The 16,883-nt window shown below is 37.2% G+C and overlaps 1 protein-coding gene across 3 annotated transcripts in view; it reads right to left on the bottom strand.

The window, feature by feature from the left end:
* Nucleotides 1-13,052: 13,052 nt before the first annotated feature.
* The window catches only part of LOC113048969 (transmembrane protein 132C-like), a 182,812-nt gene continuing 178,981 nt past the window's right edge, over nucleotides 13,053-16,883 (bottom strand). For 2 of the 3 annotated variants that reach the window (XM_026210957.1, XM_026210958.1), the window contains one exon: nucleotides 13,053-16,040. In XM_026210957.1, the coding sequence (XP_026066742.1) occupies nucleotides 14,859-16,040 (1,182 nt within the window). In that variant the 3' untranslated portion in view covers nucleotides 13,053-14,858. The remainder of the gene's footprint in view (nucleotides 16,041-16,883) is intronic. The other variant, XM_026210956.1, reaches the window with a different exon arrangement.

Below are 16,883 nucleotides of genomic sequence, written 5' to 3' on the forward strand. Positions count from 1 at the left end.
TTATGAGCTCTGATTTTATTGTCGAATACTTATGCTAAAGTGCTTTTGAGATGCATCAACACATGCTTTTCACCTCGTTCACCTGTTTTACCCTCTTTAATAAGTGTGTAGAGCATTTTATTTTATTTTTTGGCCTTGGTAGAAGATTTATCAGTTTACTTCCTTGGAAAACCTGCTTGACTGGTAGATGTGCAAAATGTTGAGAATCTGATTATTATGGATTATGGAATACCTTGATGCATTTGTTTCTTTAAAAAATGCAAATTTTTTTTTTTTACTTTACAGAACATTAATTAATCAACCCGATCTCACGGCAATTCATACATTTTTCACAAAGTGGCTTATTCGTACTAATTCGTACGACCACACTTGTACAAATTCATACGGTTGTTGCCAAATCGTACGTATTTTACGAGTTGCACAATTCATATGAATTTGTACGAATGACCTAAACCCGCCCCTAAACCTCACCGTCACTGGGGGTTTAGACAAATCGTATAAAATCGTACGAGTGAGGTCGTACAAATCCGTACGAATAAAGCCACCTCGGTAAAATACGTACGAATTGATAGCGAGGGAATTAATGGACTTTAGTGTGGTTTAATTATTATGATGTTTTTTATCAGTTGGACTGCTACTTCTGACGGCACCCATTCACTCCAGAGGATCCATTGGTAAGCAAGTGATTCAATGCTAAACTTCTCCAAATCTGTTCCGATGAAATAAACTCAGCATTTTCTGTTCCTTTGACCCCACAAAATTTTTTTATAAATCTTTACATAGATGTTTTCCATACAACAAGGTGTAATAAAAAGGAAATGTTTTTATGGGTTAAATCAGGTAAAAATTACTCTTTAAGGTAACATTTGCAGGTTACCACTTTGTACAGTGTAGTAATCAGGTTTTCCCATTTTAAAGGTAGATTTCAGTCTGTTCCTCACAGACAATATCATATTGCTTCAAATGATTTCTAATAAGTCTTTTTTCTTCTTCTTGAGATTGACATCTCACGGTCACTCTGAGCATCCATGTATGCAAAAGATTTTTGCAGTAATTTATACATTTAAAATTTCAATAATAGATTTATTCCTTGAAATCCCAGTACTTTTTTTTCCCCTTTGATTTTTCTTGTCTGTTACATCTAGTTTTTAACAGATTCTAAGTGTGTGCGTTACAGAGAGAAAAAGTGAAACAGAATTAGAGATGAACGGGCAAGATGGTGATTTTGATTATTAGCTGTAAATCTGCAGTTCATATATATATGACTGAAAAGAAAGAAAAGCACAAGCCAGAGAGAATTAATAAGGAAAAGACACTAGGATAAAACACAGTGCATGAAGGGTTGGAAGAGATGAGGTAGATAATGGATGAAAGACAAAAAGAGATAGAAAGATGGGAAGGTAGGTAAGGATATTGGTGGGGGTTCATATGACTCTCTTGTGTGTCTGTCAGGCCAATAAACATATCATACTTCCATAAAGGTGGAGCACAAAAGATGGACTGAAGCGAGAGTCAGGCTAATCTTTAAATCCTCCAGCAGCCTGTCTAGCACTGACTCTCCAAGGTCAGTTTATTAATGAGCAAACACAGAGACGGAGAGGAGAAATCATGCTAGAGAGTGTGGAAAAGCATGAAACTTGACCCTAACACACATTCACACGTGTAACATTCAGCATTGAGCTTTCAACAAGATTTTCAAGTAACCTTCCTTCAACTTTAAATTAACAGAAGAGACTGAAATTATCTATTAGAAAGATAAAAAATACAAATGAGATCTCTTTCATCTAAACTATTTAAACCACCATGGTGACGAATAAATATATTTAAATGTATTTGTATATTAATGTACTAAATAAAATGCCCTGCAATTGTACTCTTAGTATACTAAACTGGTATACTTAAAGTCTGCTAAATTGGAGCACCTAATTTTGTAATTGTTGCAAATTAATTGTACGGAAGTAATGCTGAAGTCCAATAAAAGATAAACTTAGTATACGTGATTGTGCTAAAGTGGAACTATTGCAAATAAACTTTAGGTACACTTTACATATTTTGCATTTAAAGACCGATATTATCCAAAGATCATACAATCCTCATAAATAGGGACATTAAAACACATTTTAGAGTTCATATTAAGAAATGTGCATTGTGCACAAGTAGTATGCCAAATTAAGCTTAATTATAATTGATATATCAGCAAGTCTCAAGTTATCCGTCAGTAAAATATGTTAATAGATTTGAACTGTACTTAGTATGAAAATATTACCTTTTCTCTAGGGCAGGGTTTAGTTATTTTATATTTATGTATGGCCGTTTTTTAAGAACTCATGTTGTTTTAGTATCACTGAGTTTTTACTGTTATTTTGAATCAGATTTTATATTTAGTTTTTATTTACATTTTAATTAAAGGTTGTACTTGTTTTATCAAGTATCAAGTGGAACTAATGAAAACAAAAAAAGTTATTTACACCGTACATTGCATTTCATGTTTATTTTATAAATAATAACCATTGCTCATATTAATTTAATGCATGGTACATTTGTAGTTTGAAAAAATAATTTTCTACACTAAAGGAACATGAACATGTCATGGCGAAAAGGTGACGAAAAATGATGAAAAACTTAATAGAATGAGATGGTAGAAATAACAATCTTGATCTTGAGATATATGTACAACTTTGTCTCACCAGAATTTCTCCTACAAGCAAACTTTAAATAAACATTAAATAAAACACTAATGGAGAACTCCATTAAGTCTCTTGAGCTTTAAAAGAGAAATTAATCCTCTGTGAAAGTTCCTGGCATGCTGTCCTGTAGTAAACCTGGACAGGCCTGTCAGCAGGGTTTGTTCTGGGTGAGAGTGGGTGTAAAGAGAGCCGAATTACTTCTAATGAGCTTTAACGAAGGGGCGCACTTTAGGGATGGATTGTACAGGGTGGTATTGTGGGTGGATTTTCATGAAGGATTAGTTCTATTGCAGACTGTGTTGGGAGGATGTCGGGGTGCACTTCCTGTCTTCCGAGCTTCATGCACAGCAGTGTAATTTGTCCAGCCTGGGGCTTAAGCAGCAAAGGAGGAAACAGCAGAGATCCCATTAGAATGGCCTTCCTGCTGCAGGAAAATTGCTAAATATTAATCAAACATTGATTAAAGTGTTAAATCCTGGACTCATTATTCACATTTTCCTACTATATCCCTCGCTCGCCATGTTCTCGGCGCTCTATTGTATTTTAGGTTCTCTCTCTTTCACTTTTCTACTCAGTATTCAGGGTGGGAAAAGCTGAACGAGTACACACAGGGGACTAAGAGAAAGATCTGAAGCTCAATAATACTTGTGCCATTGTTCAGGGTTTGTACTTGGTGGACGAGTAGAAGGGAAAATAAACCCACAAAGGTCACAATAACCCATTCTCACAGCTACCAAAAAATAGTAATAATACTAATAATACAGGAAGATAGATGGACAGGTAGATAGATCATAGATAGAGAGAGATACCGGGACACTATGTTGAGTTTGACAGATGAAAAGTTTTAGTGGTGAAGCAAATTTTTACTGCCGCAGCGAAACCACCCAGAGGGCTTATTGTAGACTAATAATATTTACTATGGTCAATTCTGTGTGAAAAAAACGACATTGGTGCAGAAATGAATCTGCTAAAACAGCATTTTATCATTGGTGTTTTTAAATGTAGCAGCAGTCAACATACTTTCAAGCTCTAGAAAATAGTAACAACAAAATATAAAGTGAATTTGGTATCCATAAAATTGATTCTTTATCCCTCACTGTGTGAAACTAATGGAGAAAATGAATGCATGGATGAACAATCTAACCCTAAAGTTAGGCTTAAACACACAGATATTAATCTCAAAATCAGTGTCCAGACAATGAGACTGTTACAACAAATACAAGGGGTTTAACAGCCATGACTTTGGTGCAGTTATTGATTTATGAACTGAAAATCCAAGTGAATCATTTATCCTTATATCTACCATACTGTCGGTATGTTTAGTGTGCAAATTAGACCTGAGATTGTATTCAAATATTTAAACTTAAATCATCTCGTGACAAGAAGAAACACCAAGCTAGCTTTGGAACAATCAGAAGTTATCTAAACATATAAAGTCTAAAAAAAATACATCAATCAATTCTCACATATGATATTTGTAAATACTGAGAGCTTCAGTGCAGCCTTTTCCCGCGCAATATTTTCAGTTGTTATTTATTGTATATTTAGTTTTAATATAATGCATGGTTTTATAAAAACAGCTTTAACAAACACTTAATTGTTATATTAAAACCATATTAACTATACAACTCTAAAAGAATTTACTTTGTTTCAGCAATGACTTTTTTCAAAGAAATATGACAAAAAATATGAAGCAGCACAAATGTTTTTAGCACTGTTAATTTGAGCATCAAATCATCATATTAGAATGACTGACTCAAAAGATTAAACTTTACCATTACAGGAAATTAATATATTACAATAGAAAGCGGTTATTTTATATTGTAATAATTTTTTACAGTAATACTGTTTTACTGTATTTTGATTGAAAAAATCGTACCAATCACAAACCTTGAAATGTTTGTGGATATAGCAATTGTTTAGCAACCCTATAAAGAAAACTACATGACAATATTTAAGACAAAAAAAAAAAATTTGATTAACAGGCTAAATTTAACTGTGAGCACTTGGAGAGCTGCATGAAATAATGTTGCGGGCCGATGGTTTGGAACTTTAATGCACAGGAATTGGAAAAACAAACACAAACACCCACATGAACACCCTAATGAGGCAGAACAACAAAAACAAGCCCTACTTTCACGAATAGGATTCAGTCGTGTCCCTCGTTCTATTTCATCTTATCTCTAAAGCGTGCCAAGAGCACACGGCTACACTTACAGACACCATCGCCTTTTTAAATCCAATCTCTGACTGTGTTTTTCGCAGAGAGCTTTCATTGGGATAAAACTCACCACACAGGTTTTATTCCTCACTTTTATATGGCTTTATCTATCCTGCCTTAATTAGTTTAAGTGAAAAATCCTCCTGCTGCAAGCTATTATGGAGCAATAAAGAAGCAATTTATGAGTTTATCAATAAGAAACGTTTAGATTTCCCCATTGAAGTGAAAAAGAAAAGCAGAAATGTGAAACAATAGGGAAGCCAACGTGAGAGTCTAACAATAGTTTTTTTGCTGAGGTGAGCTGTTGGCTGCACTTCATTCATAGTTACTTGAGTTCAGAGCTACTAAACATCCACTCGTCTTTCAGGATATGGCAGACATTAAAATCATTACACTTGTGCTGACAAGCCAGCGTAGCAGGGCTGAAGTGGATCAGACCGGCTGCGTGGCCTTGCATTAGAATCCATCTAATAGCGTGGCTGTTTCCCAAACTCTCGAAAACAAAAAAATAAAAATAAAAGCGCCTCACTTGCATGAGCATTCAGCAAGGCGTGGAAAAGTCATTTCCACACTGGCTGCGCAGCCGGGAAGGATCGGGCCTGTTAATCTGTTCAGATCCTTTACAGAAGCGCATCTTAGAGAGCAGGAGCGAGCGAGGGAAAACACTACATCTGAGTAATCCGCATTTGAAACAAGCTATACATCACGCAGATGGGACAGCAGGGGAGGAGAGAGAAAAAACTGTGGCATGGATGGTGAGATGGTGAAGTAACCGTTAGCATGCTCTCATCTCTTTGCCATGGGATACCAATGCATTTGCTCTATTTCTGTTGAGAAACTACCCTAGCCTTGTGCTTCTTAAGACATAATTTGTCTTATTTTATTGGCCCGTTATAATGAGGGGGAAGCGTGTGGGTGGTTATGTGGTGTCCTGCCCCTTGTGTAGGACACCATCTATCTTTACACAAAGCACCCAGCTCAGCTGCTCCAAATCTCCACGTATGTGTGATTACAATATTTGTGTGATTAATCACAGCAATGTGACATTCTGTGTCATAACCCCACACTGCTGTCGAGAATCTAGTGGGGACCGATTTTTAAATAAACTGTGCACAGTGGAACGAAGTTCACGGTGGATTTTATTGCCTGAACGTGGAGACAGAATTCAGTGTCCTGCATTTCAAAAGCCTTGTACTGTATGTGCGACAACACTTTGCTGAAGCTCTCCTGTGAATACGGAGAAGATATGATGTTAAGAAACTAAGGAATGGTGGTCTAGTTTAGTGAAATGTGAATTAGTAGGAGGTAGAACTTTAGCAGACATTCAAGATAACACGGTCTACCGGTTTCTATCAGTTCCTGTGTGATATCAGCTCCTGCTTTTCAAAATGTGGGAAGTGCTGATGTTAGATATCAAATGCTAAATATATATGTCTTAATCAGGCGATATGTTTCCAGTCTCAGGAAATCTGTAAACATAATACCAGCCAATCAGTTCATATTTGAAGTTAAATATACAGCTGTAGTAAGATGCGTAATGACTGATTTGCTTTTGAAAAAGGAAGTTTGTCAAATTATAGAACTTTCTTGTCACCTTGTTGATCATTTTAAATGCAAGTTTGCAAGTATTATTTTCCTACTGGCCCCAAACTTTCAATGGTAGTGTAGATACTCTCAAAGCTACCAGGCCCCAAAACAACAATTTGATTTCCTTAAAAGCAATTGTCACTAGTTTCTATTAATGCACATATCATTAAGAAGCATCTAAAGTAGTCTGACAAGTCTGGCTCTTCTATCAAGAGCAGCAAGCAGGTAATAACCATATCAAGGCTGCATTATTAGCACACTAATCAAGAGGTGTGTGGATGTATTAGCATGCTAATGGCTCAATCACAATGTGTTCTGAATAGAAGTGAAGAGGGAAGAGAGAGGAACTGTTACTGGACTGATGAAATTCACAGAAAAAAAATTACTCGATCTTTCACTCATCTCTCTTCAAGCTGTGGGTCTATAAATGCACAGTGTTCGTTAGCAGAAGTAAAGAGTAGTGATAAAAGGGTGAAAAGTGTCAAAAATGAAACAGACCAAACATTATATTTACATTAATCCTGCATTTTAAGATCCAAACCAGCATGAAAACTGGAAGAGCGTGATGAAGTTCAGGAGTGAAGAGGGAAGATGATAAACATCTCGCACATGGTATAAACTATTTCTTCCTAAAACACTTTAAGAAGGTTCCATTCCTGAACTCAACTAACAATGAAAAATACTTCTTAAGCAATTATTAATAACTGTAATTTCAATATGATTAGAAATTTTATTTCAACATTTTAAATATAAATAGTTAATCTGCTTTTTCATGGAACTGAGCTTAAAGTGCATTTCAATAAAGATGCATTCAAATGTTTTTAGCAGTAAAAAAACATAGAACTGTGAATTTAGCTTCATACAAAAACAACACGAAACCAATTTTTTGTCACACTGCCACTTTAGAAATTCTTCATTTTCTTTTAGCCTTTTTATTGGAAGTATCCAGAAACATTCAGGCTGCAAGTGAGTAGTATTTAAAGTTATATATATATATATATATATATTCAGGGAACCAGAATATTTTTTTTTAAAGGCTCTTTTGACTTGGTCCAAACAACGACAATGAAATAACCTAGAAACCTCATAAAGTGCTAAAACAATCCGAACCATGTTCTGGGTCAAGGTTAGGCCTGGTTAGCCTCCTGCTGGTGGATCACATAAATGCATCATCTGGATGGAAAAGCCTTTCTTTACTGACAGCAATTTAAAATTTGCTGTGGTCTGATGAAATATTTTTCAGCAAGCAGCATATAAATATGTATATAGTACTATATTGGATGTTTTAACACATATTTTTCCATCTAATTTTGATGTAATCATAGTTGCTAGTGAAGGGTTTGAGGCTGTGCACATTCTCATGATGGCGTCGATGATGTACAAATGATGTATCTTCTCTCAATATTACAGAACTGAATGCCCTGCCAATCACTCAAAACATCCCAGCATCATAAAGCCGAATTCTGTCCGGGCAAGCTGCATCTTCTTTAGAACTAGTAGAAATTAAATCACAGTTTATTCTGTTAAATAAGCTAAGGTATGCTTAACACACTTCCTAGGATTGGTGACTCTCAAAATACACAAGGTCTGTGAAGAACAAAATTAGATTTCAATACAGCTCTTTTCTAAGATATTGTACACCATCGGAGGCAAACTCTTTCAGGTCTTACTCTATTGTAGCAAGGATTGAATTAGCAAGGCTGCTCTCCATTTAATGTCACATTAGATCTCCCCACACACACACACACACACACACACTAGAGAGTGAATAAGCGGGGCTCTGTGCATTCAGCTCACAGGAGAGGTAATGGAGCATGAGATACAGGGGACAGACAGAGAATGAGAGAGCATGAAACACTGCACTTTATGATGTCTGCTAACGGCACTCTGCTAGCAGAGGAAGTGACCTGAGTCTCAGTTTTTATAATATGCTCTTCATTCGGTTAAACATCATAAGCGAAATATGACCCACGTCTCGGGTGAGTTATGGATTTGGAAAGGGTCATTAGGCAGGGAAAAATGTGTAACTGAGATTTCTTACTACAAATAGTGGTATCAAACTATTTAAGACTAGTAAAAAAAAATCTATTTGGCTTTTTTTTTTTTATTACAAATATATAACATATTATAATTTTTGCTGAATGAATCCAATACTTGTTTCTTACTAAATTGGGATGCTGTTTCCAAACCTATTGCCTGTTTTGCTCTAGTACTTTACACTTTTTCCACAACTTTTCTGCAGTTTTGCTTTTTAAACCATTTGTAAGGTGAATAAGTCTTTTATTATCCCTTAATCACCAGACAAACTGCTATAGAGATGTGATTCCTGTCTTCCTTTGAACCAGGTTAAGTCTCGGGCATTTGTTTTTGTTTTGTTTACATTCATGAATGATTCCCGAGATATTATTGTCTGATCTTGATTTCAAGGTTTATAGCCAGTGACAGAGGAAGATGAAAACATGATTCAGATGATTTCTATATGTGGGATTTACTACACTCAAATAGCATCAGAAAACACTTGGCCAACCTGAAAGAATCCTGGCCACACGTGAAACAGCATGCTTCTGTTGATCCAGTTTATGGACATAGGGCAAAATTCATAATTATGAAAAAAGGTCAATGTTCCTCCAAACACATTTTATGGTTCAGTATAAAACTCAAGAAAGAAGCAGAAAGCATTTTACTCCATTTTTACATTGGAATGTCAAGGGTGCTTGAAATTGCAGCACTGCAAATGATCAAGCTGATGTTCTGAGAAACGACACTGTTCAAAGTGCAACACAAAAACATACTCTACAAGAGTGGTTCTTAACTGCTGAGGTTGCACCTCAAAAAATGGGTCGTGGGTCTGTTCTAACTGGGTTTGAAGACAGCAGGGAAAAACAATGCAAAATGTTAATAATAAAATCTAAGCGTGTAATCATGCATAGTTTGGATAGCACAAATCGATCTGTTTTTGTTTACTGTAGTATGATAATTAATTCTAGTACTCTACCGGGTCACCAAACTAAGCTGGAGCCTTAAATAAAGTGCATTTATTTTAGAGAAAAAAAAAGTGAAGTTCTGGCTCTGGGCACTTTCATGGAGATGTACTGCTTTAATATTCTGTGAAGCATCATTTACAGGCAAAGGCTCTAGTGTGGTCATTCACAGGTAAGGTGCTTGTTTAACTCAGGGCAGATTGGTCTGTTCCACTTTAGCAGCACCACGTTTATGACAAACAGATACACACACACATTTGTGATGACTCACAGCGATAAAGCAAAACACTCACACTTACAACTTAAAGCACAGCAGTGACAGCAAGCAGTAATGAATGCGGAATGAAAACGAAATGTCATCTAAAGACACAGGCCACTTCCCATTGGCTTTGCCAAACACAGCCATTTTTCTTGTTAATGTAGCATGTCGAATTTGTAACGCGACGGCGTGAAAATGAAAGGTTGCATGTCTCACTTGGTTGGCAATATGTATTTGATACCAGCAGTAAATCAATGCCCTGTGCAGAAACACATGTTAATGGAAGCCACTAAATTGGAATAGAATTTGTTTAGGGGAAAAAAAAGTGAGAGAGAGAGAGCAAGAGACAGCGAGAAAAACTAAGCCATCTGTTTTATGTCACTGGAAAATGAGACGATTTAAAAGGAAAAAGAGATGTGTGAGGGGAAGCTAATTTTCCATTTTGAATCACTTAAAAAGCTCTTTGAAAGAACAGGATGGTCCAACTGATTAAAATGGAGGTTTTCAATCTTTACAGAGCCATGATTCCAAGCCTGACTCTCAACCACACACACACACTCATACAAATATATAAGCCTATCAGATATTAAAATATACATTATTGTTAATTTATTGTTGAACTTCATTTAATAGAATTTGTTTTTATATGTAATAAATTCTACTTCATGTATGTTCTGCAGCATACTTGGAATGTCAGTGCACGGCATTTTGTTTTATGTACCCAAAATAATGTAATATTCTGTGAAAGCCCCCTTCACTAAATGACAGACATCTATTTGGTAAAACAATCATAATACAGCCCTTTACGTTTTGTCTGTGCTAAAACAGCAGCATAATGACAGTTCCATCTTTTCTGAGAAAATGGGTCCATATTTCAAAAAATGACTTTGAAGTCCAAGTGGAAGATAGTGGGGTTCATTATAGAGTATTTTTGTGCCATCTTTTGTTGAAACAGTCCAAATAAAATGTGTACAGTGTACATCGCACCCAATTTTGGTGCACACAAACGTTACCTTTTTGCTAATGGTATGTCTGGTGTGCACCGTCCAAAACTTTAGTCATTGGTGTACGTCAAAGCTGCTCTCCTCACATTGAAATATAAAAAAGACATCAAACTTCTGACTATATATATGCAAATATATAACAAATTGACTGAATCCTGGAAACAATATTTGTAATTGTAGCTGGTATACAGCTACAGATATTTTAAATATTTAGTGATCAAAGGAGAGATTAATCACGTGTTTTACCAACGCTATCTCACGACCAATTCATACGTATTTTACGAGGTGGCTTATTCGAAAGAATTTGTACGACCTCACTCGTACGATTTTATACGATTTGTCTAAACCCCAGTGACGGTTAGGTTTAGGGGCGAGGTTAGGTGTAGGTCATTCGTACAAATTTATACGAATTGTGCAACTCGTAAAATACGTACGATTTAGCAACAATCGTATGAATTTGTACGAGTGTGGTCGTACGAATTAGTACGAATAAGCCACCTTGTGAAAAATGTACGAATTGCCGTGAGATCGTGTTGGTTTTACTTAAAGCAACCAGGGTTTTTTTTTAATACCTTGAAATATCTTTCAAAATCATTATGATGGTACACCAACTTCTAACGTGGCATAAAGCTTTGGTTTCTTTCCCTCGTTCCTCCAAACGGTTGCTCTGGGAGTGTGTTAGTTTGATGGAATTCCACCAAAAAGGCGGATTGGTTTATGGCAGCAACAACTGCACGTGCACAGTCAGTAATTGGGACAGTGTTGTATTTATGCCAGTAAATTCCACCCAATTAACTGTAAGGGGCTCCAAATAGCAAAAATACACCAAACTTCATTCAGCTGCTTTATCACTGACCAGGAGCTAAATTTAGTTTGTTGATAATTTTTGAGTATTTCGGAGGTGGACAATTCTAAAATGTTTACAAATTATATGATAAAAATAGCTAGCTAACGACAGAAAAGTTGAAACCAACAGGAAACAAAAACAAAATCAATGTCAGTAGGCAACATCTTTAATGAGAAAGCATGTACACAATGAGGGTCATACTGAACAAATACCAGCAAAGGGACGTTAACGGATGTCTGTACTCCCGTAAAATGAAAACGTAGAGCATTGCAGGTGTTCCAATATTCTTTCTGCTTTTCGATCTGTAAATTTGTACAAAATCATGGCGTCTTCAGGTGCTGAAATGTATTTATATGAAAATATAGATTTGTGTACATGGACACGAAGCAGTTTTATCGGACGAAATAGGTTTATATGAAAACATGGAATCATATAGCAGGATACAACATGGTTTATGAGAAGATGCACAGTATGAGCATTTAGGAACAGATTATCTGAAAACACATCAGAATATCAATAAGCGAATGACTGTGGAATAAAGATGAGTTCATGTTCTCCATCTTGAGTCATCAGACATTGTGACACTGCATCTAAGGCCTCATGTGGATGGTGAACGAAGAGCGTTATTGTTACAATCCAGTATATTATTCTGGTTGAAGAGGTGTCAGCGATGGCCTTGGCAAACACATGAGCTCAATATCTCTCTCTCACATTCTATTATATGGTTTCTCCATAATTTACAGTCACAACGGACAATAAACTGGATAGTGCTTAAACCAAGAAACTTAATAAGAAAACAGTCGTTCTGCTGTACCAAGAGTCAAGGCCAAAATGAAATGAAACTTCAAACAGTAAAAGTCAATCCAGAATGAGGACATCTAGAAAACAAGATATCCTGTCACTCCACCTCAGACTAAATGAGGTATGTATGTTTATAAAAGAAAAAAAAGTTCAAAATCACCTCCCTTTACTTGTGGCTACTGGAATGAAGTTGTGTTTTTGTTTCAAACTGCCGTTGTCCTTCAAAACGACTGACAAAATCTTTAAACATTTCAGTTTCAGTGTATCTTTAAGCATTTATGTCATATTAATGCATTCAAATGCTGCTTATGACAAATCATAATTTCAATAGGAGAGAGCAGGTTTAAATGGAATAATAATAATAATAATAATAATAATAATAATAATGGACAGTTTTATCAACAGACACGCATAAAGTTAAAAGGTAAAATACAGTTAAAACAGTTTAAAGTCTCGCAATTCATATAACTGATAACAAGAAAAAAATTATATAAAAAACTACATTTAAAAAAGAATGAATTGTTTTTTAATAAATTAAATATTAATATTATTTATTAATTTAATACTTTTTATTATTTTTTATTTAAAAATGAATACATATTTTTGGAACACACATGGAATAATTGTGTTCCAAAAATATTTGATTGGAAAATGGTCCAAAAAAAAAAAAAAAACTTATACATTTATATAAATACTTTCCAATTACAATTAAATCTGCTCTACCCTACTTCACAGATTGAACTAAATCAAACACCTTTGAAACCAACAGAAATAATCTATCAAAGGAAAAGACCGAACCCTGTGGAAATGTGGAATCTGATATTCTGACAAAACCAATGACATGTCTTAACATATTAAAGCCTATCTTTTTTATTCCTTCGGGGGAAATCAGATTTGAACATAAAATATGATACACTCAAACGGCCTCATGACTCTCTGTGTCGATTGTGAAAATGTAGGCAACAGCCTTTTTGCAGTGTCCACAAGAAAGTTTCAATCATTTTATTTACATCCTATCTCATATTACACTTACAAATAAATATTGCATTCTTACAACCTACATTTGAATATTACCACTGTTCATCTGTGAGCGTATTTTCACCTGAGCTTTCAAAGAGAAGGTTTCCACATCGGTCCTTCCCTACAACTCTTCAGTAATATAAACAACAAGAATTCAAGGAGCCGGGTAAACGCTGGGGTTAGTGAGGCAGAAATAGAAAGTTGCTTTAAAACCTATAGGACATGTAAAAACCATGGGCAGGTGCTCCAGCCATGTAAAAAGGGGGTAAACGATGTACATTTCACCTCAATAAAAAGAGAAACATTCATACATTTACCATAGTGGAGAGTAATAGACCATATCTACTCTTGTATATTTTCCTATCACAGCAATCATATGGTTTTATAACAAACACAACTCAAATTTGTGGGCTTGTATTTCTACACTGTCCGTCCCATGTTCAACATCGCATCCGTCAGGTTGAAGGTCTGGATCAGTTGCTGTAAGGACAGTCAGCAGATCAGCTGAGGGTCGCTCTATGCACTTTCTGTATTATTCTTATTGTGCAAATGAACAACCCCCCGATGGGACTCAAAAGAAGTCCTCAGTCTTTTTTATCCCACATTCACTTGATCAAATGAACAGTGCATGAGGAGTCTTTTTATTCACATGTTGCTTTTCATCATAGATGTCTTGTGTTTTTCTCCCAGAGGAGAGATGGAGAGGGAGGACTCCTTAAACAGTGTGTGTGTGCAGATACAGCTGGTACAGACTCCAGCCAGGGGGAATCCCACACATCCTTGTACCCCAGCTCTCTTGGATTTCAGGCAGGAGGGACAGACAGTACAAAAAGAGCGGAAAACAAAAAACAAACACCTGGATCTGGGCCGGGCCGGGTGCATTGAGGGGCTGTTTTGGTCTAGTTACATACTAATCTAAAAACAAACAAAAAAACTGGGATTATCTAAAAAAATAAGATCTGTTGTAAACGTCCCAATGATTTGAAACGAGAAAAATCAAAACACTAAATTACATTAGCAATAACAACTGCTTTTTATCAACTTCCATGGACTGTGATTTTCTGTACAGCTGTCAAGCTTGTTTCCTTTCTTTCTTTCTCTCGCTGGTCTTGTTTGGGCTTGTTTATTCGGGATGTCGGTAACTGGCGTTCTGTCCCTGTGCTAGCCAATTGGCAGCTGCTCCCTCTGCGCCACCTGGACCGTTCGGCGGAGCCAGTACGAACGTGCCAGTCTCTTTTCACCCATTTCCCCTTTTCGTGAATTTCCTACTTAACTCGAGACTCCCAAAGGATTTTATTTCTTCCTGCTCCCTGCTTGCGTCCACTTTCGATTCTTTAATAATTCCTCCCTCCCTGTCTCCCTGCATTCCCCCCACAGTGCAAAGGCATTTCTGGTGAGTTTTTGTGTGTCCGCCCTCTACCTTTCCCTTTCTTTCGTTCTCTTCCCGGCTCCTACAGATTGTCTTGCAGTCTCTCCATGTAGCTCCTGAGCTCGGCTGACTGCCCCAGGTCCATGTCTTGACAGACCCACTTGATGTCATCTTCATTCCCAATAAGGATGGAGTTGGTGTACGGCCCACCTTCGTCTGGTAGTACGGTGGCAAAGGAAGTAAACTTCACCCTTTTGCGCTTGGTAGCGCTGGGAGAGTTGTTAAGGGGCTCGATTTTTCCACTGGGGTCGTTTCCCAAACAAGACCGTGGATCAGAATGCACTTGGGGGATGCCACGTCCACTTTTCTGAACGCCGCTCCCGTTGAGAAGGTACTTGCTCTCCTCGCAACCTTCGTTGCGATCTATCGCGGTAGTGCACTCATCGTTGTGTGCCAGTGGCCCGTGATCTCCGTGATGATCCATCAAGTCTGCTTCGTTACCTAGCCACACCCAGTCATGGGCATGGTTCATGTTTCCCTGCTCCAACACAGGAAGCTCTTTGTGGCGGTAGCGGAAGGCAAAGCTGACACAGTTGATGAGGAAGACGAGGATAGCAAGGCAGAAGACTCCAAGCAGAGCATACATGCCAATTTCCAGATCTGACAGACCTCTCGGAGCCTGAGTCAAGTCGCTGTCCGCACCGCCAGGTAGGTCCACCTGTGCTGGGAAACTGGTGTAGTCCACAGGGTTGTTGTTTTGCCCCCCACCCTGCTTGCTGCCCCCGGAACGACCGGTTAGTGGAGTCTTTGCGGTTGTGCTGATCTTCTTTAGAACCGACTCTTCTCGTTCCACCCCGGTGTTGGTGTATTTCCAGCCATCGCCTCCACTTGTTTTATCCGCTTCTAGAAGCTTATGTTTCTGTTCGTTTGTGCTGTTGTCCAGACTGTTCTCCTGAGTTCCACTCCTCTGCTCCAGGTCGTTCTGTCCGAACTTCACCTGTACGTTTCCTATCCCCATCGCCAAAATGCTCTTTCTCTTGGATTTCTGGCAGGTTTCTGAGATCATCATCTCCACGCGCAGTAGCGCTCCCTGCCCCTCGCCTTCTGCCACTACCACAGGCCAGCGTTGGGACTGATCCTGATAGGTGGAGACCACGTTCTCATCCAGTGAGGTGATGGTTACAGTGAAATCTTTAGGGTCATAGATATCAAGAGGAGTCACAGAGCCATCGCTGTACTGAATCCATGCACTGATAATGGCTTCCTGTAATATAACAAATAGAAGGTTAAGAATAGATGTGTGACCGCTTGCTTTTCATTAAATTAATCATTCTTTTGAGTCACGTTTCTATTGATTCGGTTGATCCAATTCAGAATATCACTCACTTTGAATAACTTGTTTAAAAATCTGGTTCTTGGCTCAACGATCCAGTCACAGGTTAACAGGGGGTGAGAAGATAATCAGTGACTTCAGCAAACATATATATATAGGGCATGAGTCATATGAGCTGCTTCAGTGATTCAGAGTTTTGCATCCTTTTTTTTTTTTTACTGAAACCAAAACATTTAGAAGATAGTCTCATGATTCGCTTAGGAAAAAAGGGTACAATACATATTTTACATATTTCTCCTTTTGTGTTATAATTTTGGAACAACATATTGCTGAGCAAATGGTGACCACATTTTTAATTTTGTTCTCCCTTTTAACAACAAACACAAATTAGTTTGAAACATTAACATTTTTATAGCTACTGCACCATCGTCCTTGGAGAATGAAGGACTATGTACTGTATTGTCAGAATGAGAATTTCTTCTCTGAAAACATTTGAAGTCCCCGAATATGTGAATTAAATCACAAGCTGCTTGTAATTGGAACTGAAATGACGTCTAATGGCAAGGCTGTCAAGGTTATTTCTTTTTATAAATTCACAATTTCCCGTGATATACGCAGGAGCATTACAGATTAAGATTTACTTTTAAAAGACTTAGCAATTTATACTTTAAAAATAAAGGAAGAGGCAAATAAGTTGACATGCTTAAAGCAATAAACTTTCTTTTCAAGTGACTGCACGGAGAGAGTGAATGCCCAACCAGAAGTCCTTGTGCT

The sequence above is a fragment of the Carassius auratus genome, chromosome 30 (genome assembly GCF_003368295.1).
Source record: "Carassius auratus strain Wakin chromosome 30, ASM336829v1, whole genome shotgun sequence".
Taxonomy (NCBI): Eukaryota; Metazoa; Chordata; class Actinopteri; order Cypriniformes; family Cyprinidae; genus Carassius; species Carassius auratus.